Source organism: Dreissena polymorpha, chromosome 16, assembly GCF_020536995.1.
Source record: "Dreissena polymorpha isolate Duluth1 chromosome 16, UMN_Dpol_1.0, whole genome shotgun sequence".
Lineage (NCBI taxonomy): Eukaryota > Metazoa > Mollusca > Bivalvia > Myida > Dreissenidae > Dreissena > Dreissena polymorpha.
Window position 1 is genome coordinate 23,501,154 of NC_068370.1, and position 25,503 is coordinate 23,526,656.

General features: G+C 34.7%; 1 protein-coding gene across 1 annotated transcript; it reads left to right on the top strand.

Annotated features, from left to right (window-relative positions):
* LOC127862956 (uncharacterized) lies at window positions 1-24,310 on the top strand. Its single transcript, XM_052402229.1, has 6 exons — window positions 1-66; window positions 15,472-15,499; window positions 22,245-22,334; window positions 22,794-22,939; window positions 23,566-23,720; window positions 24,140-24,310. The coding sequence occupies exons 1-6, from the start codon at window positions 28-30 to the stop codon at window positions 24,294-24,296; spliced, it is 615 nt and encodes a 204-aa protein (XP_052258189.1). The 5' UTR covers window positions 1-27; the 3' UTR covers window positions 24,297-24,310.
* Window positions 24,311-25,503: the final 1,193 nt, after the last annotated feature.

A 25,503-nucleotide genomic window follows, 5' to 3' on the forward strand; every position in this document is an offset into this window, starting at 1 on the left:
GAAAAGTTTAAGATATGAATACTCAAAATGTACACGTGTCATATGGTTATTAATGTTGTGCAACAGGTATGTATTTGTGTATAAAACAGTTTTAAATGGCGAATGCTGATATTATTTATTGCAAATGCTAAATCATAAATATCCTATGTCAAGACGTGAAAGATCAGTTGACGATATCAGAATGTAATTTATGTGGGCAATTTAAGTAAATGATGTTACTGCAATTGTAGCGAAAGACAGTAAATACATTCATATCTGTAGACAGATGTTAACTTTTCACTCAAGCAAAAAACATATTTTTAATAAATTAATGTTTTCAAATGAAAGCGGTCTTTCATTCGCTTTAGATGTTCGAACATTAAACTAAATACTTGGCATCGGACTTAACAAAAATATTCATCTGAAACAAAGACTGTGTTTCCGATGAACCATCAAAAGATTTTAGTTTTTGTACCATTGAGAATGAAAAATGATGACAATTCTAATACTATTTTTATTTAAAAATCACTTTGTAAATGTTAAATTATTGAATCAAACATAAGTTACCGTGTAAGTTGTTATACGTGATATGATCATTGATGACCCCCCGCCGCGAAACATGACGAGGTTATAAAAATAACCTTTGTCCATCCATCTTTCCCTCTGTTTGTAAAATCTTTGTGTCCATTCCATGTCTTTTATACCTTTCGAATGACTTTTAAGACATTTGTCTCAAATGATTAAGGCATCATAAAGTCACACCGACCCAGGTCAAAGTCTATCATGAAAATTAACTAGTCGATCTCACATTTTTGTCCGATTAATATCAGTTGAAACTCCGCCAAGGACGGTCCCAAGCCCGCGCTGAAAAAGCAGGAGGGTTTGGCGTAGGGATAGCTACCCTACCCTGTTGAAACCTTATTGCTTTAGAAACGCCAAACAGAATAACAACAGACATCGCAGACCTGGGAGAAGGTGGACCGCCAGCTGGAGCACGTATGACGCCGGACGGTGAAAGCCAAAGTCAACTGGAAGCCATCAGGCCGAAGACCATCATCTCCACCAGGACCACAACCTCCATCGGTATATGGAATGTCCGATCCATGTATGTGACCGGGAAGACAGCAAAAGTGGCCGCAGAGATGAGGAAGTTCAACCTCACCATCATAGGGATCAGTGAATCATGATGGACTGGCTCTGGGCAGAATCGACTGACTTCCGGTGAGTGACTGTTGTTCTCGGGGCATGATTAGGAGGATGAGCACACACCCATGGAGTAGCCCTAATGCTTTTCCAGTCGGCACAGAGAGCGCTCATCGGGTGGGAGGCACACCGACCACGGATGATGACGGCCTCTTTCCTTATAAAGAAGAAGAGGATCAACGTGGACATAATCCAGTGCTACGTCCAGACAAACGACAGTAAAGAGGATGAGTAGGACAACTTTCACAAAAGACTGTCAACCATCATACAAGACAGACCAAATAGAAAATCATCATTCTAGTAAGTGACTTCAACGCCAAGATCGGCAATGACAACCGAGGATATGAGGGGATCATGGGGAAGCAAGCGAGATGAACAACAACGGGGTGAGATTCGCCGACCTGTGCGCCTCAATTAACCTGGTCATCAGAGAAAGTGTTTTCCATCACAGAAGGATGTTAACACATGGCAACTTGGGTGTCACCAGACCTGTTAACGGACAACCAGATTGACCACTTGTGCATCGCAAGGAAGTTTCGTCGCTCTCTTCAGGATGTACGTGTCAAGCGAGGAGTAGACGTGGCTTTGGACCATCATCTCAAGAAGAGTTGGACAGGGGGGCCCAGCCAACGCCAACGGTACAACACTGCCACACTGAAAGACACCTTGAAGCAAGAAGAGTTCAAGGTCAATCTGTTCAACACGTTTCAAGCGAAGTATTAGAGCAGACAGGCGGAACTACCTAGAGACGCTTGCAACAGAGGCGGAAGAGGCAGCATATCAAAACAGAACTGAAGATATGTACTCAATCACCAAGAGATGAACAGGAAAGTTTGCCAAGCCAGAGAGACCAGTAAGCGATTAAAATGGAGGAGCAATAACAGATGACGAAGGGCAGAAGAAGAGGTGGATTGAGTACTTCCAGGAGCTACTCAACAGGCCAGCTCCTGCGAACCCACCGGAAATTCTGCAAGCTACTAGCGATATGCCAATCAAATGCTGCACTCCCACAAAGGAAGAGATCAGCAGCGCCATCGAGCAATTGAAGAACAACAAACCTGCAGGACATGACAGCATACCGACAGAAACGCTTAGAAAGATATGAGAAGAATAAGAAATTCCAACAGAGTGGAAAGAGGGTTAACTCATCATGCTTCCCAGGAAAGCCGACCTCAGCTCCTTCTCCAACTACCTAGGAATCACAATGTTGTCCATCCCAGGAAAGATGTGTAATCGCATCCTGCTGAACCGAATGGAAGACTCAGTAGGACCGCATCTCCTTGACCAACAAGCAGGCTTCCAAAAGGAGAGATCATACATGGATCAGATAGCATCCCTGCCTGGAGTGGAATTCGCAGTTGTATGTCAACTTCATTGACTATGAAAAGGCGTTCGACAGCGTCGACCGGGAGTCCCTCTGGAGACGTCAGATGCACTATGGAGTGCCAGAAAAGATCACCAACATCATTAGAAAGTCTTTTGAGGGAATGGCCTGCAGAATCGTTCATTGCAGACAGCTCACGGATGCCTTTGAAGTGAGAACCGGTGTGATGGAAGGCTGCTTATTCTCACCTTTCCTGTTCCTGCTGGCCATATACTGGGTAATGAAGACATCGACAGACCAGAAGCGGAATGGAATTCATTGGACACTCTGGAGACAGTTTGAAGTCCTCGACTTTGACGATGATTTGGCTCTTCTCTCCCACACCCAACAACATATGCAGGAAAAGACAAACATGGTAGCGGACAACTCAGCTAGTCTGGGCCTCACCCTTAACAGAGGGAAGAGCAAGGTGTTCAGGACCAACGCATCCAACAACACACCCATCACAGTCCAAGGCGAGGCGCTGGAGGTGGACAGCTTCAACTATCTCGGCAGCATTCTGGACGACCAGGGAGGAACCGATGCAGATGTCAGAACCCGCTTTGATAATGTACGAGCAGCCTTCTATCAGCTGAAGAACATCTGGGGTTCCAGCGCAATCGACATCACCACCAAGATTTGGCTCTTCAATACCATCGTGAAGCCACTAATCCTCTATGGAGCAGAAACCTGTAGAACCACTGTCACAACCATAAAGAAAATACAGTTCTTTATCAACACCTGCCCCAGGGAGATCCTCCAGATCCGCCGGCCAAACAAGATGTCCAACGAAGAATTATGGAGGTGGATAGTCCACATCCTTTGCAAGCCTGTATCCAATACGACAAGGCAATTTCTCGCATAGAACCCCCAAGGGGAAAGGAAGAGAGGTCGGCCTAGAAACACATGGCGCCTTGACCTGGGTGCAGATGCTAAGCAGATGGGCTCAACATGGGGGTAGCTGGAGAGACTCGCCCAGAACCGAGACGCCTGGAGGAAGCTGGTTGGCGGTCTATGTCCCAGATGGGACCACAGGCGAAGATGAAGATGAGATGAGATGAATATCTTCTGAAATGTGGCTAACATGTTTAAATTATTATAATGAGGCGCTCTTTCAAGAACCAGACACGCCGTTTCAAGGTGAAAGTGGCAATTGAAATTCAAATATTTGAGCCTCCATTTCAGTCCCTGAAAAGTTCATGTCAGCTCCATATCTTCTATGCCCAGTGAAGGATTTTCATGTAATCTGCCTCAAATATTTAGATAATTCGGTCAGAGTGCATATGGCAAGTTAGTGTCAATTTCAAACTTTGAGGTCTAATATCTGATTAACCATTTCGTATCGTTTTAAAAGTGACAATTATTCAAAACCTTAGGCCTTTTGCCCATAGGTACAGTAAATGCATGAATACAATTCAATGGTTACTAGTATACAGGTTTAAAATACAAACAAAGATAAACATCATGTGTTAATGTTGTTTTATACACGGTACAAAACTCTATATCTTTTCATATTTATTAATTATGATATAACGTTGCATACTATTTCTAAAATAGTACACATTTATTACATATCTAAGATTCATGCACAAAACAAGTATGTCTTTGACGGCAACATTTTATACCACATTTATTATTTTTCTGTAGAGAAACTTCAATCGCATAATACCTGGTTTTTTTTTATTGGAAAGTCTTAAAAGTATGCGAGCAAGTTGAAGTTGTTTACTTGTCGATTTCATTAAGTTATATATGAAAATGATGTATTTGTATGTCTTTTATACAATGTACCAACTGGCAGTGCGAGAGAAGTGTATGATGATGAAAACATTTATGATTCATTAATACAAGATATTGTAGAATTTAATGCTATATATGAAAACAAAACTAGCTTTATTATTACAGGTGATTTTAATTCCAGAACTGGGAATCGCAATGACTTTGTAAATGATGAATACCTGCATAACTTAAATATGATGCCTGATGATTATAGTATAGATGTATTCTTGCCGCGAAACAGTCAAGACAAAATTGTTAACGAAAATGGCAAATTGTTAATTGACTTCTGTAAACAAACAGGCCTCCGTATCATGAATGGTCGTGTATGTGAAGACTCGCACTTAGGTCGGTACACATGTATAAAGGACGCTGGTTGCAGTGTTGTTGACTATGTACTATGTATGCCAGAAATGATGCCAAAGTTCACACAATTCTCAATATCAGATCCAAGCATAGAATCAGATCACTGCAAAATAGAATTTTCCATTAAAACTGAACACAGAAACGCGGAATTAAATATAAACAGCGAAAATGAACCAAGAAACTTACCGCAAATAGATCATACTTTTGTATGGGATGAAAATAAAAGATTATTTTTTATCAATAACCTTGAATCTGAAGAAATAACACATGAATTACACAATCTAACCTCAAATATAGACACAATTACCCAATCTTCAGAAATTGATAATAATCTTGAAACATTTTGCAACTTATTAAACAAAACTTGCTCACCATTAAAAAAACCCATCAAAAACAGAAATAAACAGACAAAAACACAGAATAGTTGGTTTGACAATGAATGTAAACAAAAACAGACAGATTTTTACGAAACCCTCAATAATTACAGATCTGATAATAGTGACGAAAACAGGAAAAATATGGTACAAGTCAGGTCACAATACAAATCACTCGTAAGATCAAAAAAGTTCAAACACGATAGAAAAAATACAGAAAAACTAATTAATGCTAGAATGAACAACGCAAAGGACTACTGGAAACTATTAAAAAGCTTATGTACAAATAACACATCTACAAACATAACACATGATACCTTTGCTAGATATTTTAAAGCAGTAAACTGTCCAGACTCAACATTCTACCAAGCAGATGAAGACACCCTACATTTTAATGAAAGATATGTTAAAGGGGAATTCAATATTATGTTTGAAGAACTTAACATTGAAATAAGCAATGATGAAATACTTAAAGCATGTAAAGAGTTGAAAAATATTAGATCAGGAGGACCAGACTACTTCATAAACGAAATTTTCAAATACGGCATAAATAATCTTCTTAACTATTTAAGTAAATTATTTAATAAGATCTTCAATTTAAACTACTTCCCACAAAAATGGTCAAACGGTTTCATAATACCACTGCATAAAAAAGGAGACATAAACAATCCAGAGAATTATAGAGGAATTACACTACTAAGCACACTCGGAAAACTATTCACAAGAATCCTCAATAATAGACTTAATGCATGGGCCGAAAATTACAGTGTTTACGTAGAAGCACAAGCCGGTTTCCGATCAAACATGTGTACTACTGATAATATTTTTATTCTTCACGCGGTGATACAACAAATGTTAAATAACAACAAGAAATTATTTGTCTGTTTTGTCGATTACACAAAGGCGTTCGACTTACTAGTAAGAGAAAATATATGGCACAAACTTATCAAACTAGGCATCAGAGGTAAAATGTTAGACATCATCACATCGCTTTACTCAAATGTTAAATCATGCATTAAATTTAATAACTGCTTAAGTGAAAGCTTTATATGCAACCTCGGAGTCCGCCAAGGAGACTGTTTGTCACCGTTTCTATTTGCAATGTATATAAACGACCTTGAAGAGACATTGATATTAAAAGGCCACAACGGAATAAGTATCCACATGCTCAAACTATTCTTACTCTTATATGCTGATGATATAACAATAATGTCAGAAAATGAACAAGACCTTCAGCATGGATTAGACATTTTATATCAATATTGTAATCAATGGAAATTGACGCTGAATGTTCAGAAAACAAAAGTTTTAATATTCAAGAAAGGAGGAAGAAACCCAAGGGGACAACATTTTCTATACGGCAACCAAGAACTTGAAATTGTCACAAATTTTCAATATTTGGGAATAACATTTTCCTCAAAAGGATCCTTCAACCTAACATTCGATAAACTTGCAGGACAGGGCCTAAAAGCAATATTTAAACTAAGATCATATTTATATAAATTCACTGATATCTCAATTGAACACTCGTTATCGCTATTCGATAAACTAATAACACCAATTCTGAATTATGCAAGTGAGGTTTGGGGTTTCAATAACAGTAAAAGATTAGAGACGATACACTTAAAATTTTGCAAACAGCTTTTAGGAGTTAAGTTACAAACACAAAATAACTTTATATACAGCGAACTTGGGCGATTTCCTCTAAAATGCAGCATTGTAGCTAATATTATTCGATACTGGTTCAAAATCTTAAAATGCCCAGAGACCAAACTAATCAAAATCACATATAAAATGATGTTGATAGAACTAGAAGCTAACCCAAACAAACCATCTTGGGTGAAATCACTAAAAGAATGTCTAGAACAATTAGGCTTTTTTCATGTATGGCTAAATCAGGGTGTTGAAAACGAAGACTTATTCATGATATCTCTAAAACAAAGAGCACAAGATATTTTCTTGCAAAACTTAAACAATGAACTCCACATGTCCTCAAGAGCATCAACTTATTTACTTTTCCACAACTTTGGCTACAAAAACTATCTCAACAGTTTAAATATAAAAAAATACCGACAAGCTTTCACACGTCTCAGGACATCATCACACAGACTCGCTGTAGAAACAGGAAGGTGGCACAAACCAAACAAAATACCAAGAAACGAACGAAAATGCCTATCTTGCAATACACTAGAAGATGAATTCCACTTTTTATTAGAATGCCCACTTTACAAGGAAATAAGAAAATTACACATTAAAAAATACTATTGGAAACATCCAAACATAATTAAATTTTCAGAACTAATGTCCGCAAACAACAATGGTATACTAAAAAACCTCGGAATATATATACATAAATCACTGGTGTTAAGAGAAAATATATACTCACAGAATTAGTTATTAATCACCTATTACATAAAATAAATATAATTATACTCACAACCATGCGAGCCTGGCAAACCCGTCAATATGTGAAATGGCAATCCAGCTTTTCTATGTTTTCACAGCCCCTTATTACAGCAACGATGAAAACACACACCACTATTTTTTAACCAAATTAGTAGAAAAACAATTTGTGTCAAGAAACAGTAGTGGTACCTGAAATTGAAAAGACAAAAATACACTGATATTACAAAAAGATACAACATAAAACACAATTATGTTTATTAGGTGTATTGCAAACATAAGAATCAAATAAACATCAATAGTAAACATCATATTTTATTAACATGTAAGCCAGTATATGTATATTGCTCATTTTTATGTAGGTGTACATGTATGTATCTAAGTTTATAACAGTTGTCCATCATATACCATGCTATTTTATTCTATGTTGTTACTAAAACTTACAAAATTTGCAAAATCTGTAAGGTTTTCTTATTGGTGAACGCAAATACAATGCATTTGTTTACCACATATCAAATAACAATCGATAAATGTGTGCTCTAATTGTCTAAATGTGTAACTTTTAAATCTTCAAAAATTGTTAGCATGATGAATTGGCCATCACATATCAAGCCACTCAATTGTATCATTAGTATATACATATAGCTCCATCATGTGTAGTAACCTAATTCCCCGAATTAGATTACTTGACTAACATGAGTCATGAGCAGACCTAAGCTGGTCAATTTTACACATGCGCCTCAACCTAACGTTTTGATTTCGGGTTAGGTTGTCAAGCTTGTAAAACTGTACCACACTTACAACGTTGACTTACCATGATAAAATCCATTTAACTGTATCCACGACGGTAGTTAATCCGATTATTTCCAGACACATTTGATGATTTCTCCAATTATAAATCGATTGTGTAACGGAAGCACGAGTTGATATATCGGATATTAATATCGTTATGCATTGTGTCACACCGGTCTTACTGACCTGTGTGAATGCGCTCTAAGCATTGTGGGAAACGGACTTTTTTCCATCATGGCGTTGATAAACATAATAAACACGGAAGTGAAAAATGGTAATTAATTATTATCAAAAACAGGCCCCATCAAACCGGGCCAGCTGAAATATATACATGGATGCAGTTTGTGCTTCAAAAGGAGCCACTTTTCATGTCAGTCTATTGTTTGTAAGAATCACCTAACACGTAACTTAGACTAACTAAACACGTTGCAAGACTGTATCTTCGAAATAGTAAATAAATCAAAAGCATTAATAAATATTTATAATTTAATACCTGCTGAAATTTGAGGACGTAAACGATTTAAAATAAACGCTGTGAACATTACAAGGAATCTTACATCATGTGTGAAAGGATTAATCAGGGATAAATTAAATGGAGTTCAAAGGATCTAACATTTTGAAGAGGAAGTCATGGTATCTTGGACATTTGGCACTTTCATATATTTATTTAGTAGATACTGAAAATGCTGAATGTGCTAATTGCAACATCAAAGACGAGCAGGTGAGATTTTTACAGCTTTATTTTTCTTGACATAAAGTCGTATGTTTTCCATTTAATTTATATGGCGCTCTAGTCTTATTTATAACACGCGCAAAGAATTTAGAGATACTTTTTATATGGGCTAAATTCTTTGCTCCAAATATTACCCATATAAAAAGTAGCTTAATATTTAAGAGCGTCAAAAATTTGGACTAATGGTGCTCAATTTTAGCTCGGCTGTTTTCGGGGAAAACCCTAGGTATTGTCATAGCTCGTCGTCAGATGTCCGGGTCGTGCTAAAACCTTTACATCGGCTCTAAAATCAAAGTGCTTCCACCTATAACATTGAAACCTCACATGTATATGCACCGTGATGATTTCTACACACCACACCCATTTTGGGGTCACTCGGTCAAAGGTCAAGGTCACTAACCTCTAAAAAATTCTTTTAAATTTCATTTATTCAAAACGGCACCGCAGCCTAGCTTGGCACCCATAATGTGGTGCTCGTGTTTATATATAATTTTATAAATGTATTAATAACCAGAATAGTTTATGCATGTATAAATAAAAAGATACAGCCATGAACAGTGTGTTTTAATATTTAATAAATATGCTTTGATTGCGTATATGCAAAACAATGAAGTCCATATATTGTTAACTGATTTTTAAAATGTTGAATGTCACACATTACGTACCAGTCCGTTTATATACCAAAACTTTATGTACCACTATCTGACACTTTATGTACCATATTTATAATATAAAGAGATAACTAATTTAATATGAATGTGTGTTATTGATGAAATGTATTTTGTGTGATAGTATTTATGAATTTAGACTTATATATTGGCGATAGATTTTGTATTTTGTCAGATTGTCTAAGTGTCACTGAGTGTCTTAGTTTAATTTATTAGCCCAAGTACATGTAGTACTTAATAAATGATTTATTAGTCTTACCTGAAATTGAAGTAAATTATAAAAATTCATTTGTTACTTATCTTATCCTGACTAAGGATTATAAAGTCTAAAATGTTTGTATTATATTGTATAATTGAAATATGATACTTTGAAGAGAAGAGAGAATGACCTCAATGTTCAAACTGTAAAAAAAATCAAAATTATTTCCTTCTTTAGACTTTAATCATGTTTAGAGAATGACCATAATTCATCAGGACTGCTATGAATGAATGGACAATAACACCTATATTTTATGTAGGTGGTACATAAAGTTTCAAAGTACCGGTAGTACATTAAAGGTCTGGTACATGTACATAAGGTGTTACACCCTAAAATGTTCATGGTATCAGTGTTTCAATAATGTAGGGTTTCTTATTATGTATTGCTTAGGTTGTTTTGTTTCAAATTTGCATTTATGTTAAAGCATTTTCAGTCACTTTGTGAATTCCATGTTTTTTGTAATAAGGTGAATTATGTTGTACATGGTGTCAAATATTAATTCATGGTCGCTATGGTGTAGAGAATGATGTCCGCTGGGCGTGGGTTCGATCAATACTCTGGGAGTTCTCCTTATCATCTCCATGGACAACAAGTTCTGGTGTACCAAGTAGTAGTAGTAGTAGTAGTAGTAGTAGTGGTGGTGGTGGTGGTAGTAGTAGTAGTAGTCGTAGTAGTAGTAGTAGTAGTAGAAGTAGTAGTAGTAGTAGTAGAAGTAGTAGTAGTAGTAGTAGTAGTAGACTAGTAGTAGTAGAAGTAAGATCAGTAGTAGTAGTCGTAGTTGTTGTTCTTGTTGTAGTAGTAGATAATTAATTAATTAGTAGTAGTAGTAGTAAGAGTTGTAATGGTTGTGTTTGTATTTGTATTGAATTCTGATAATACAACACAATGATGCTGCTGCTAACAATGATGATGATGAATATGATAATGCTGCTGCTGATTGTGATGATGATTATATGATGGGACTTTGGTATTATAAAATTTGTGAGGTTCAAACACAAAACCTGTTGGATAATAAAACTTCTCATTTTATGACAAAAGAGCTAGATTGTAGAGTAAAAAATAAGTATAAAATTCGCTAAAAGGAAAGCTACCATTAAAGGACCATGATTTGTGGGCTTCATCAAAAGCAATACATAAAACAGTTATATCTCTTTCAAATGCACTCAATATTGCTGTTCCAATTGATATGCTCAGAAATGCTTCTGGATGGGCATACACCAATGAGTACTTTCCTTCAGTTATTTCCTCTAAAGACACATTAACAGCACTGTCGCCCTTAGCAGGAATTCCGGACGCCCTCCCCTAAGATGTTCCCTCACCAGACATTTCCCCCATTTTAGTTTTAGTGCTTACATTACCCCCCTCCTCACAATAAATTTATAATGGTTTGGTTGAAGTAAAATCTTGATTTATTATCAAAATGATTTTTTTGCTTATGTAATCTTATGTAATTAACTTTTTATATGAAGCAGCTTGTTTGTTGTTTTCTTTGGATTAATCATTCATTATTTTTGTTAAACTGTTTAAGGAGTGCATGTAAATCATTAGTAAGACGTGCATGTTGGTGTACTAGAGGAATACATGAGATATTCTCAAAATCTTACACATGTTGTTTTTAATATAATTAAATAGGATCAATTGATGAATTAATTCAGTTTGAGTCAACTTGGGCTGGGTTGTAGAACTATAGTTATTTGTTGTTTTTAATCCAATTAAATAGGGTACTATGTAACTGTCAAAGAAAATATGCATTCATATGCATATAAGCCAAGTTTTGGATGTCACTGATATTTTCAATTTTACTAGTACCTATTAATTAAGACCAATTAAAACAGAATTGGACTTTCCTTGCAAAGTATTTATTATTAATAATAAAATAAGCTAATGTAATCAAAACATATTGATATTTTAATAATTTAACTCAATGATATTAATAATATTTAAATTTGCCCCAAAAAACTAGGGCAGGTAGATAGGAAGGATTTTTTTTTTTGGAAAACCAACAGTGTTGTCAGTGTAAAATATTTGTAAACCTTCTTCAATTTCAGTTTCACATTTTATGACCTGCAACACATTCTATGCTACTTTAATTTACTATGGTAAGTCATTAAAGTGTTATTTATTTTTCAACTATATAATGTGCTAATCTCATATAATGAATTACTACCCCATTTAAAGATGACACCTAATCTAAATTCATTAACACACTAGTTATAATTGTTTTATTGTAACATACTATTCCACTAAAAAATGACCATCATAGAACATCAATGCTGTGCTTTTACTAAAATTTTCATTGATCACAATTATTTAAAGAAAAAAATCTATCAAGCACTTATAAAAAAATATATAATTAGGGTGTCAAAATTCAACAAACTGAACAAGTCAATTTGAACTTCTCTTGCAATGCAAATGGAGCCACTTGAAATACCAAATTGACCCCATACTAGTCGGCAATATAGTTATGACATTGTGTCTATTCATAACATGCATCAGATACACCTTCTGAAACTTTTTAAGCGGTTTTGAAAACGCTATTTCATTGAAAACTTTCGTCAATAAAGGATACATGTTGTTATACAACCGAAAGTGAAAGTACAGTTTAAAAAATGAATAAAGAGCGAAATTGTTGAAAACTTACGAAAATTTTAATTGATACTAACATAAGACCGTAAGACTGAACAAAACTATACTTAACTTTTAAATCATAACATGAAAGTTTACTTATAAAGCAAATTCTTCATTCATCCGCGGACTTCTTTGTGTCGTAGTCATAAATGCCTCCAAATGGAGGTGCGTGATGCGTCTAAGTATAGAGGTGACAATAACGTAGTGACGTCACCATTTATGTATAGAATGATCGTTATGAGCTTGAACATGAAAGGCTACACAACACCAACATCAATCGCAAAATACACATGCACCAATTACATCATCAACGTTGTAAAAATACTATATGATACTTTGTGTATATATATATATATGTATATGTATGTGTATATATATATATATAAGCGTGTGTGTATGTGTTAGTAAATAACAAATGTTATTTTGTAAACTGTTAAACATGTATGTAAATATATATGTAAATAACTTTTACTGATAAATGCACCTGATATGTACATGTACCTGAAATCAAACACTATAGCATGCCTACGTGAGTTTTTCTATATTTTTGGCTCTCTAACAAGGAATATACAATCTAACCCCCCCCCCAAAAAAAAAAAAAAAAAAGGCTACCTAGATTTAATATCCATTTTTGGTTAACTCAACTTTGTGTGTCAAATATATACTAAATATACCGTTCATATTTAAATTTACACTTTTTAATACATAAACTCTAGTTACATTTCATTAGACTAGAACTTACATTTTTCTCCGAAATGACCCAATAACCCTGGTCTAAGACAAATACACGCTATATTTTTTTTTTCCTTCCATTGCTTCCAAACGTTTATTTATTTATTTATCTTTTTATTGCATCTTCACAATCAAAATGTATCTATGTCTCCCCATATATATATGCAGATATCTAACATGATGCAACATATCTCACCATTAACCGGTTGTATATTTCTTTGTCATGTGTTGCATGCGGAATGATGGGCATATTGCCTTTTTTCCTGAATAAACATCTATCACACTATCTATATTTTATCATATTTGTATTTTCCAAAAATTATTTCTTTATGCTTTCTTCATGTTAATCAATTTATTCTAGGCATTCCAAAACAATAATAAAAATACTAAGATACATTTCCTATAACTGAGGTATTTTATGTGAATAATGTAGTTAACCTGTAATTTTGAATTTTGTACGGCTAGATATTTTTAATATGACTCTATTAACATCGCCAACAAAATTAAAATAATATACATCGCATCCATATAGGCTGTAAAATATGTTATACATAAATTTACATATATAATTATTTTCTAGATACATTTCAGAATCACCAAAAAACTCGTAATCACAACTGTGAAATATTTAGCTATATCAAACCTGCTTTATACCGTGCTCTTCGTATATAAATTATTGTTGTGTCTGATGTCTTTCTGCTAACAAAATTGACCAGAAGCGTGAGAGTAATTTTCCATGCTCTTACTTTTATTTGATCACCATATTCATTTTGAGAATACAAGGTATTTATGAGTTAATCGAAAAAATCTAAACAATAAGTCACTAGCTTGATTAAAGGGCGGGACCAATATGAAAAATATAGAAACTGGGTCAAATTAGTAGCGTTTAGGTTATAAATTCTGTCATTTCTACTATAACATTTGAAGGATCTCCAAGACACTTGGCTCCTAATTAAGGCAATGTGCAGATGGTTGTCTCGTAGATTGAACGTGAAGGTCACACGTGTAGGTGAAGTAATCGAGCTTTCATTACGTGTCAGCTCATTATCTCGTATGTTATAGAGGATTTTCATGAAACTTGCTCACATGTTAAGGTCATCAATACACGTTATTGATCCAACTGGCATTTTCCGTCAAATTAACGTGAAGGTCACACTAAAAAGTTATATTGTTTAGCGTCCATTTTCGTTTGATTTCCTCTTTAAACGAGTTTTATTAACACAGAACAAGTTTCACTATTTCCAGATATATTTCGCTTTAAGTGGATTTTTCAAAGTTTGTTTTTACAAATTGGCATTACAATGTATTGTGTAATGTTACTCAACAAAACAATAGTATATTTTGTTTAGTAATATAAAATGTAGCTATTTTGTAAACACAAACTTTGAAAAAGCCTGTTTAGGCGAAATATATCAGTCAAACTTGTTCTTTGTCAATTTATCCCTATTAGATACGAAATAGAGGACTTTATAAAACTTGGGCCAACTGTTTTCCTCAATTAAGCAATTAGACGAAGTCAAGCCAATTCAAGATTACTTGTAAGTTTAATGTCTGAGTCTGTATTCTAAATCCATGTGCTTTTAAAACATTTGTTTTATTAAACTTTCATCAAATGTTTTTAACAAATAGGCAATTTGAATTACGCATGACGTAGCCCCGATTTGCCTTTCCTTTTAATTGTTTTGTTTGCTCTACACTGTATCGAGCGCGAATATGTAAAATTACATTTTTTATTGAAGTTGTATTAGCTTAATTCACGTTTATGTAACATATATCCAATATACAGAAATATGTGTATATGTTATCTGTTTTTATAGACTTTACAGTTTTATATTCGAAAAACGGCGTGCTGTTTGCACTAAGCGTGTATATGGTTAAGCACAATTTGGTGACTACTTAATATTTGTAATATCACGAAAAGATGAGAAAACAATTTAATAACCTGTTTTGTAAGTCAAGAAGATTATTTTGTTCAACTCGAACGAGGAAGTATATGCAAATCAAGCACCAATGTTACAGTAATAAAATGCTCCAGTAATTTGCTTTTTCACCGACTGCGAATGTAAAAAAAACACAATTCTATTGAACATAGTCAAACACCTTATATTTCAATACACGAAAATGTTCAGAAATCAACATGTCCTATAGTTGTTTAACGCGGTTCGTTTTACTGTAAGTAAATTTATTGTATGTTTCAGTGGGGTCTCTCAGAAGGACAAAAGGAAGGTAAGTTTGGTCAAAATGCTGCAATAAAACTTTCGTTTAAGAATCCTTGGTAATATAAATAAACATATACATGCACTATATACTTAATGTAGTCTTTATTGACCTTGTCGTACTCAACACGTATCTGTTGATGCACGAACATACATTTATTTTGCTTTACTTTATAATTATTGTTATTAAAGCAAGTGCAAAGAAGCCGAAGTCAAATGCATCGTAAATAGTTTAATTTCAGTAATAAAACTATCATAAAAACACTTCGTGTGTATCGTTTTAGAAACGTGTCATCATGACATATGGAGTTTATGTCGGTTTTAATGATACATATTGCATCTCGTTGATTTTATGCACGTAACCTGTTTAAAATGTCGATAAGATCGACTAATATTGCAATAATAAAATCAAGAAAGCAAAGCCGGAATAGACACCTTATAAAGTCTCGATACCCGATGTCGAGTTTTACACGAGTTGCCTTTCTTGATTAAACGAATCGAGATTTTGTAAATGAAAATAATATCATTTTTTATAATACTTTTATACAGTGGAAAAAACTTCCCGTTCGGGAAACTTGGGGAATCCCCATATTGGTTTCCTGATCGGGAAACTCATGGACAAAATTTACATTTTTATTCCCGATCGAGAAATAAAACAGCAATTTTATGGTGGGTTCAGAAAATGGGCTGGGGGAAAACTTTAATATACAAAAAATATGTTTTCAACACTACCTTTCTGTAGAGGAAATACATATCAACATTTTTTACCGTGCACATTTTTTTAAGGCCCTGGTTTTCTTTCAATATAGTTGCAAAAATTGAATAATCAACGAAAAAATGGTAAAATCAGTGGTTTCCCGAATTAGAAACCAAAATTCCTAATCGGGAAATTATCAGAATTGACAGTTTCAGAGGTTTCCTGATTGGGAAACAAAGTTTCCTAATCAGGAAAAAATGCATATGTATCCAGTTAATGTATACATGCATTATTTCTAGACATTAACACAAACATGGCATCAAAAGTTGAAGGTGGACGTTTTCCTAAACAATGTGGAACTAGTTAAATGCATTCAATCTGGAAAATTTAGCCTAATTAGAATATTGTCCAAAGAACTAAGATCAGAAAAGTACGAAAGCCCATAAGTACTACTGGAAATAAAATAGTTCGAAGTCTTTTTAACGCAAATAAAGGCGTAACTACGATAACAAACATGTAACAACGCAAACAAACGCATTGTAACGCTAATAAACGCGTATTAACGCGAAAAAGGCGTAATAACGCCAAACTGAAAGGCGAACAAATGCTTAAAAGATGTAATAACGCTAGATAAGGCGTAATTTCGTTATAAAAGGCGTAAAAACGCCAAACTAAAAGGCGTAAAAACGCTATTAAAACAGGTGCTATAACGCCAAACTAAAAGGCGTACAAACGCTAAAACATGTGCTAAAACGCAAACTAAAAGGCGTTCAAACGCTAAAAAAGGCGTAATAACGCCACACTTAAAGGCGTACACACTCTAAAAAAGGCACAGTAACGTAAAAAAGGGCGTACATACGCTAAAAAGGTGTAATAACGCCAATTTCAAAGGCGTACAAACGCTTTCAAAAGTCGTAATAACGCCTTTTGTTCTATATAAAGTGATGGCATCTTTGAAGACTTTAAATCAAACCAAAACATTATGGATACAGTTGAGTTTATTGTTTTTGTAAAAACAATTTATGTCTTTCTAGAAATCGTCCCTATAAGCCAGAATAGGCAATCGACATTTGTATGCAATCCTGTTAGTACAATCCCCTATGAACGGGTTGATTTTATGCTTATTACTTTAAAATACGACGATGCTGTAAGTAGAACCATCCACATAGGAAGGCGACTGTTCGTCAAATGAAGTCAAATGATCACATGTACACATTTAAATTTTTTCTTACTTTTGACTGAGATTCACAAGTTTGAAAAGTGTTGCGTTAGAAAAATTTCCAAGTGTACGTTTAAGACAGCTAATTAGATTAGGATAAAATCGTCTATAAAAATATGTGAGACTGAATATTGTGACGTGAAAAAAATCACTTTATTTTCTGTGAGGTATCTTTCTTTTTTGCCTACTGTTAATGAATTCAAATGTTTTTAATAATATGATACCTTTGCAATGTATAAATATATGTCATATAATAACTATGTTCCTGGATGTGTGATTTAGAAATATAAATAGTGTTTCTTTAATTGGGCGTAGCTCTTTTACATCGCGTTTGAAGTAGATGGCTTGCGAGAATTTATGCAGCAGGGTCATTGAACACTAATCGCATTAGGAAAACACGTGGTGATTAATATTAATATAAGACACGTATAATCGAGCTTGCAGTTACTCAGTAAGTTTTTTATACGCGACAAAAGGCTTTAATGCTATTGGGTTGTTGTTGTTGTTTTGCAAAAAGGGTCCTTAAATATGGTCATGTTAAATGTATCAAGATACTAAAGTGCATACAGTTACACGCTGAAAATGTGTTTGTTAAGTATCATCCCTGTTGCAAAACTACCAAAGAGTTACGTTTTACACAGTTTTACAGTCCTTTTTTGCTAAATATGTGCCACAACTGTGCACACGTACAAATCAACCAAAATTTCCAGACGAACAAGTGTACACGCAAGTTTAATATATGTTTAATCAATTTCGTCGCTCAAGCAGCATAACGTATCGTATTACGAGCGACACAAGTTCAGATTGTATTTTAACTGAAAATGTGTCATCTCTTGTTATGTTGAACAAGAAATACATTTGAAAACAGATTTTTTGTGTATATCTTGATTTCACAAATTTAAGTTTAAACTGTACGTTTCTTAATAATTAAATTGATGACATAGATTTAATTGTCTTTTTCAGTTGTTAGTTGCATTCATCACATACAAATAAACTTGTATATTTCATTTCGGTTTATAAATGAAAAAATCTAGCCACGATACTTAAGATTGAAAATTGAAATCAAGCTGTCTTACTTACTGCAAACGGGCAAATGTACGCAATCCTGATATGGATATTGCCTATGAACGGGTTGATCTTAAACGCAACACTCGATATTACTATGATGCAAACGCGCAATCACAACGATAGAAGCTCGATAACGAAAACGCGAAATTACGATAGTACGATGACGATAAGGCGATAAAACTTCGTGTTGTTTGTACGCCTTTAAGTTTGCGTTATTATGTTTTTTTAGCGTTTGTACGCCTTTTAGGTTGGCGTTATTACGCCTTTTTAGCGTTTATACGCCTTTTACTTTGCGTTATTACGCCCTTTTTAGCGTATGTAGGCCTTTAAGTTTGGCGTTATCACCACTTTTTTAGTGTTGGTACGCCTTTAAGTTTGCATTATTGCACCTTTTTAGCTCACCTGAGCACAACGTGCTCATGGTGAGCTTTTGTGATCGCCTTTTGTCCGTCGTGCGTCGTCCGTCGGCAACATTTTGCCTTGTGAACACTCTAGAGGCCACATTTATTGTCCGATCGTCATCAAACTTGGTCAGAACATTTATCCCATTGATACCTCAACTGAGTTCGAAACTGGGTCATGCTGGATCAAACACTAGGTCACTAGGTCAAAAAAAAGAAAAACCTTGTGAACACTGTGGAAGTCACATTTGATGCCAAATCTTTATGTAACTTTGTCAAAATATTTGTCTAAATGATATGTTGGTTGAGTTAAAAAAATGGTTACGGTCCGTTGAAAAACATGGCCGCCAGGGGGCGGGGCAGTATTCCTTATATGGCTATAAAGAAACCTTGTGAACACTCTTGAAGTCTCAATTTTCGCCCAATCATCATGAAACTTGGAGGAAAAATTGGTTTCATTGATATCTCGGACGAGTTTGAAAATGGTCCAGATCGGTGAAAAAACATGGCAACCGGGGGGCGGGGCAGTTTTCTCTATATGTATATTTTTGGTCCAATCTTCATGAAATTTGGTCAGAACATGTCTTTTCTGGATATGACGGTTGAGTTCGAAAATGGTTACGTTTGCTTGAAAAACATGGCTGCCAAGGGGCGGGGCATTTTTCCTTATATGGCTATATATGGCAATAGTAAAATCTTTTTAACACTCTAGAGGCCACATTTATTGTCTGATCTTCATGAAACTTGGTCAGAATATTCATCCCAATAATATCTTGGACGAGTTCGAAAATGATGCCGGTTGGTTGAAAAACATGACTGCCAGGGGTCGGGGCATTTTTCCTTATATGGCTATAGTAAAACCTAGTTAACACTCTAGAGTCCACATTTATTTTCCGATCTTCATGAAACTTGCTCAGAAGATTTTTTCCAATGATATCTTGTATGAGTTAAAATGGTAACCTTTGCTTGAAAAACATGGCTGCCAAGGGGCGGGGCATTGTTCCTTATATGGCTATATATATGGCTATAGTAAAACCTTGTTAACACTCTAGAGGCCACATTTATTGTCCGATCTTCATGAAACTTTATTAGAAGATTTGTCCCAATGATATCTTGGATGAGTTCGAAAATAATTATGTTTGCTTGAAAAACATGGCTTCCAAGGGGCGGTCTTCATGAAACTTGGTCAGAAAATTTGTCCCAATAATATGTTATCTCAGGTGAGCGACTTTGGACCTGTCAGGCTCTCTTGTTAAGCATTTGTATGCCTTCATTTCGCAAAATTATGCCTTTATTTTGCGTTATTGCACTTAATAACCGTTATAATGTTTTTTTTCTCGATATTACGTGTTTATTTGCGTAGAAACGCCCTTTTCGCATTAATACGTCTTCGCACTCTTTTATATAAAATTTAAGTGGTACTAATAGGCTTTCGTATAATAGAGCAATTGTCAGTGCTAGATAAAGTCAACAAGAATGAACAACAATTCAGTCAATTCTGATGTGTTTTTCCTCTACAGAAAGGCGTTGTTAATAACAGATTTTTTGTATATTAAAGTTTTCCCCGAGCCCATTTTCTGAACCCACCATAAAATTGCTGTTTTATTTCTCGATCGGGAATAAAAATGCAAATTTTGTCTATGAGTTTCCCGATCAGGAAACCAATATGGGGATTCCCCTAGTTTCCCGAACGGGAAGTTTCTTCCACTGTTATAAGAGGCAAAGTGAAATGGCTATAACTAAACTTAAGTTTACATAGTTAATTAACACAAGAAATTGGACGGAAGTTTGGGTACATTTTAAACGGGTAAATTTTTGCAGTGAGCATATCCCATGTGATCTGGAGTGACTTGAATTGAAGGCCTTCACATGTCAAGCCATTTAAAAGGCTACCATTTTCGCGCGATCTTAAATTTACGAAAATCATTTTTTATTTCATTTTAAAATAATTTAATTGATTCATTAAATGTCCCACGTGAAAATCAATAATTGTTTAAACTTGTTCAAAAAATAGTTTCAGCTTTACTTACTGCTTATTTAAATGTTTCAACAAATCAAAATTTGCGTCAAGATACGGTTTATTCATGTTTAATTGTATTTAATGAATCAAATGTGAAAACTTATTGGTGTTTTCCTAAACAGTTTTCGTTCAAAAGATCTTCATAATCTATGCACTTTGAAGTTTACAAATTGTCTTCATAATTTCGTACTAGTACATATGGATAAAGGCGCACTCGTATGTGATGATACATGGGTAAATATTTTCGGTTGGCATACATTCGTGCAATGGCAGGAGCGCGAAAACGTAGAAATGTGACCTCCGAGAGAATTAGTGAATCTACAAAACATGTTGTAGATGCGTATTTATGAGGGACTTAAATGTCTAAATACTAATGATATCGCGTTAAAGTTGCACACCATATGTGTGATACACAAGGCAGTCAGGATATTTTCATCAGTATAGTTCCGTACAAGTGTATTACTGAATGACCAAATTCAAACATTCATTTCCGTATTGTTTTCGATATATACATATACAACTAAACATAACATAAAAGTTGTTTCTGTGCTGTAATATAATTTAATAGTAAAATATGTTAATGACATTTTGCGTTTAAATATAACCAGCGAAATGATATTGAGAATACTTTTTACTTGATCTGGATCATTTTAGGTTTGCTAAAATGTGGTAAAACTCAGTTATCTTGCTAATACAATAAGCCACGGTCACACACATGTCGTCAAACCTAAGCATATTGAAAAGCGTGAAACTTTTAATAAATTAAAATACTCGCAAGTAAAACATATTTGATGATGGAACCAACGCACATTACATTAATACTATTATTTTCTCATCATGATATATTTTAGATCTTTTATCGCTTCTTCCCTATCATTCCATAATTGATTTATGATAGTGAATCAGTCACTTTTAAAGCGAATGCATCTGTTGTACGACGTTTTTATCTTGGTGCCTACTTGAAGATTCATTTTTAATAGTTATAAAATAAGTTTTTTTTCTTCAATTATTGATTTCACTTTGTGTCTCTAAAAGGTAATACTATCTGGATTCGAAATGCTTTTTCTGATGAATTTGACAAATTTCTTCCAAAGATTCTGACTTTATAGCGGATTCAGATGAGTATCCCCAAATAGTGTCTGTTATGAACGCCTAATGTACTTATTAAAACAATATAGCAGGCACATTGGAACCAAGCAACGAAGTGATATGATAAACTCTTCTTTATATTGAAACCTTAAAAGCTAACTGGCATTTTGTTTTACACATACTTACAAAGTCATTTGAGCTTTCAATTGACAATCTTATGATGGGTTTATTTTTTTACTGCTATATCTCACTAATGTTTAGCCACCCTGTCCTGCCAGGCGGTCACAGGGAGCCCAAATTTGGTACGAGTCGTATTTAGAATTCAAAAGAACGGATCTCCAATTAACACAGGTATTGTTTTAAGATTACATGAAGCATAATTGTTTGAGCGTTGTTTAAACATTCGAATTTTACTTGTTCTCTGTATTTGTGCTGACAAAAGTAAATTCTTTGCCAGAAATCTATGTAAAGCACAATGTAATTATTCGGTTAAACTCTACGGATATATTTTATGTATTTATTTAAAAGGATTTGTTAATCAGGCGTTTCAGAAAAAAATGCCAAAAAGCTTGCGAAATTATTCGACATGTAGCACTGCCTTAATTACTGTGTTTTAATTGCGTACATCCTATTATGTAAATAAATGCTTTACCCATCCTGGTAAAGTTGATTACCATTGAGAACCTGCATTGTGCGTGAGTCTTAAACGTGAATTTCTTTGAATGTACATTCTCGTAAATACGATGCGTATTAATATTAATTTGAATACATGAATTTTCGTTAGCATGTCAAAATTCTTGCGGGTTTTAGTATACGCCTTCAACGCTGCAAATGGTGACACGACGCTCTCGGCAAATCGTATCAACGACTGCGTGAGAAACGGGACTGTGGACCCAATCGAGTTCATCGTGAATGTCGACATAACTTCTGGATCACACTCTTGTGGAGCCGCTGTGGTGAATATTCATTCCTTTATGTCCAGTTTCAACAAAAAATAGCACGTTCTTTTATACAATGAATCATATCAGGAAAATTCCCAAAACATTTTGCTTTACACAATATAATGCCAAACCCAGGGAAGCATCTATATGCAACTCAAAACAAAACACAACTAGACGTGTTTTTTCAGCTGTTCGTGTTGGATGTCTCGCCGTTTTTAGTATTTAACTCATTTCAAGGCGGTCAGTTAAATTCGAACTTTATTGGGTTAGCTGCCTTATACTTGCGAAATGGAAATACTAATGCATGTAACTCACATTGGCAATTGTTGAATCAAACGCAGGGGGATAAGGCCGTATACATTATTATATAACCGATTCCCTCTCAAATAATATGACCGACGTCCAGCTAACCCTCAGCGACAAACCGACTTACGGTTACATATTTCCGGTCTACACCATACTAATTTCTATTCAAGCTCAAGAAATATACTAGTTTAAGATGATCACTATATTCCGCTAAATTTTATTGATTAACTTAAATATAAAACCATATAAAACGTTTGTACACAGCCTGGTCGAAACAGCGATAACACGTAACCCTCATTTTTATTTACCTTAATTAATGCAGTGATTGTTTGCAGACGGACCATGGTACCTACAAACAATTATCACTGCTATTTCGGGCATATGCGAGTTCGGACACAATCTTGACCGCTGATGATGCTTCTTATAGTGTCGCGTGCCGATCGGATCAACTAGACGACTCTCAAATAACGTTAGGGGAGTTGAATCCTAGGTGAAGTGAAATGCTGGTTAAATGTCCATATTTTAGATAAAATTCGTGCTCGCAAATGAATGCAGTGTAAATCGCCTATTGTGTTTAATAGAAATTGAATGATCAGTCCGGATTGCATATATATAGTGAATACATTTTCTTTTAGAATTGTATATAATTATTTAATCCGTAAATAAACACGATTTTTATATTTGGCATTCATCAGCACTGTATTTGAAGAACGAAGTTTTTGAATCGTCTTATATTTGCAAAAAAAGTGTATAGCCCCTATGCTCACATTTTCATGTGTTTAAGCAACCATTTTATGCTTCAATATTTCTTGGTTGCACTTCTATCTCTTTTTGGATCCAATGCAAATTATATCATTTATTCAAGTGGGGTTTCAATAGTTGCTCTTATTATATCCACGTTTATAACAGTGAGCAGAAGTACAACATTACCGTTCAATCGCCGCAAATAGGGGCGTACCTACGATTGCGCAATCCGGATACGTTGCGACCACTGAGTGCCGTTAGTGTTGGGGAAAAGGTTATTCTTTCCGTGGAATTTACTCCTTCGCTGGATATGGGTAAATAACTTAAATATTTCAGATTGAGTTGACAATTACTTATTACTTGCCTGGTTTATTAACAGGTCCTTTAAATATTATATTTCATTTTCATGTTTAAAGAATAAAAAATTAATTGATATTAATTCATTGAAATAGTAAATCCTTATTATATGACAGTTTATCTATTTAACGAACTTGTAAAATCTTCAAAACTGTCGGGAAATAAGTAATGTATTTACTCCGTACCGGATTTATTAACGTATGCAAAAATATATATTAAAATGTATGTGTTGGTAGCGTTAATCGAAGTAAACCATTAACAACAAGTGCAGATAAATAGAAATTCACGCTAATAGTTGGGTTACTACTAACAGATCCATAAATACATGTTGGACACATTGAAATCCTTTTCTTTTGATATTCTGATGGCGTTGTTCCCCTGCAGTCGTATTGAGCAAATGTATCCATGTTACAAGTTACACCGCCTAGACACCATGGTTTTAATTTTTCTGAAGTATTCATACAAAGTTTAAATGTAACAACCTCGGCCGCAGCAGCATTCAATGCTCCATCCATATTCATTTTTTGAAAGGGCAACTGACCGGTTTATTTCGTTGATCCACTCTTCCACCGTGCATCTACGACATTTTTTCTTGTAACGTTTTAAAGGAACAAATATACATCTACTACGTGGAGCTGGTAATCGTGAACGCCATTAGCATAAACTATACCCTTAGATTGTGTTAAATATTTGCATTCGATTCTCTTCGTATGCGTTTTTTGTAAGAATTAAATGAGGACACAACAGTGTATTAGTAGGGTACGTTCCAATCGATTATGATCCTAATTTCATGACAGAAACTCCTTTATTTTTCATAACGCTACTGTCATGTCAATTCAAGCATAAAGATCAGTGCCTGGTTAATATTCGCGAACTGTATCAGGTTATTCATCTGACATGCTAGCGAAAGCAGTCATGCGTGTCCATACTACGATCTGTCATAGCATCCATAACGGTGTGCACTGTACATTAGCCACCGTAGTATCAAATCATGAGAACCATAATACAAGACGACTTCCTCGTTATGTCTAGAGACAGACCTCCTATCTAGCCCCAAGTTATATTTCGGTTTTAATCAACGAAACCTTTTTTTGTTTATAACAACATGATGCATGCCTGTTTATCTCTTCACCAAATTAGACTTGAGAAAATAACACAGATGTAAACGGTCA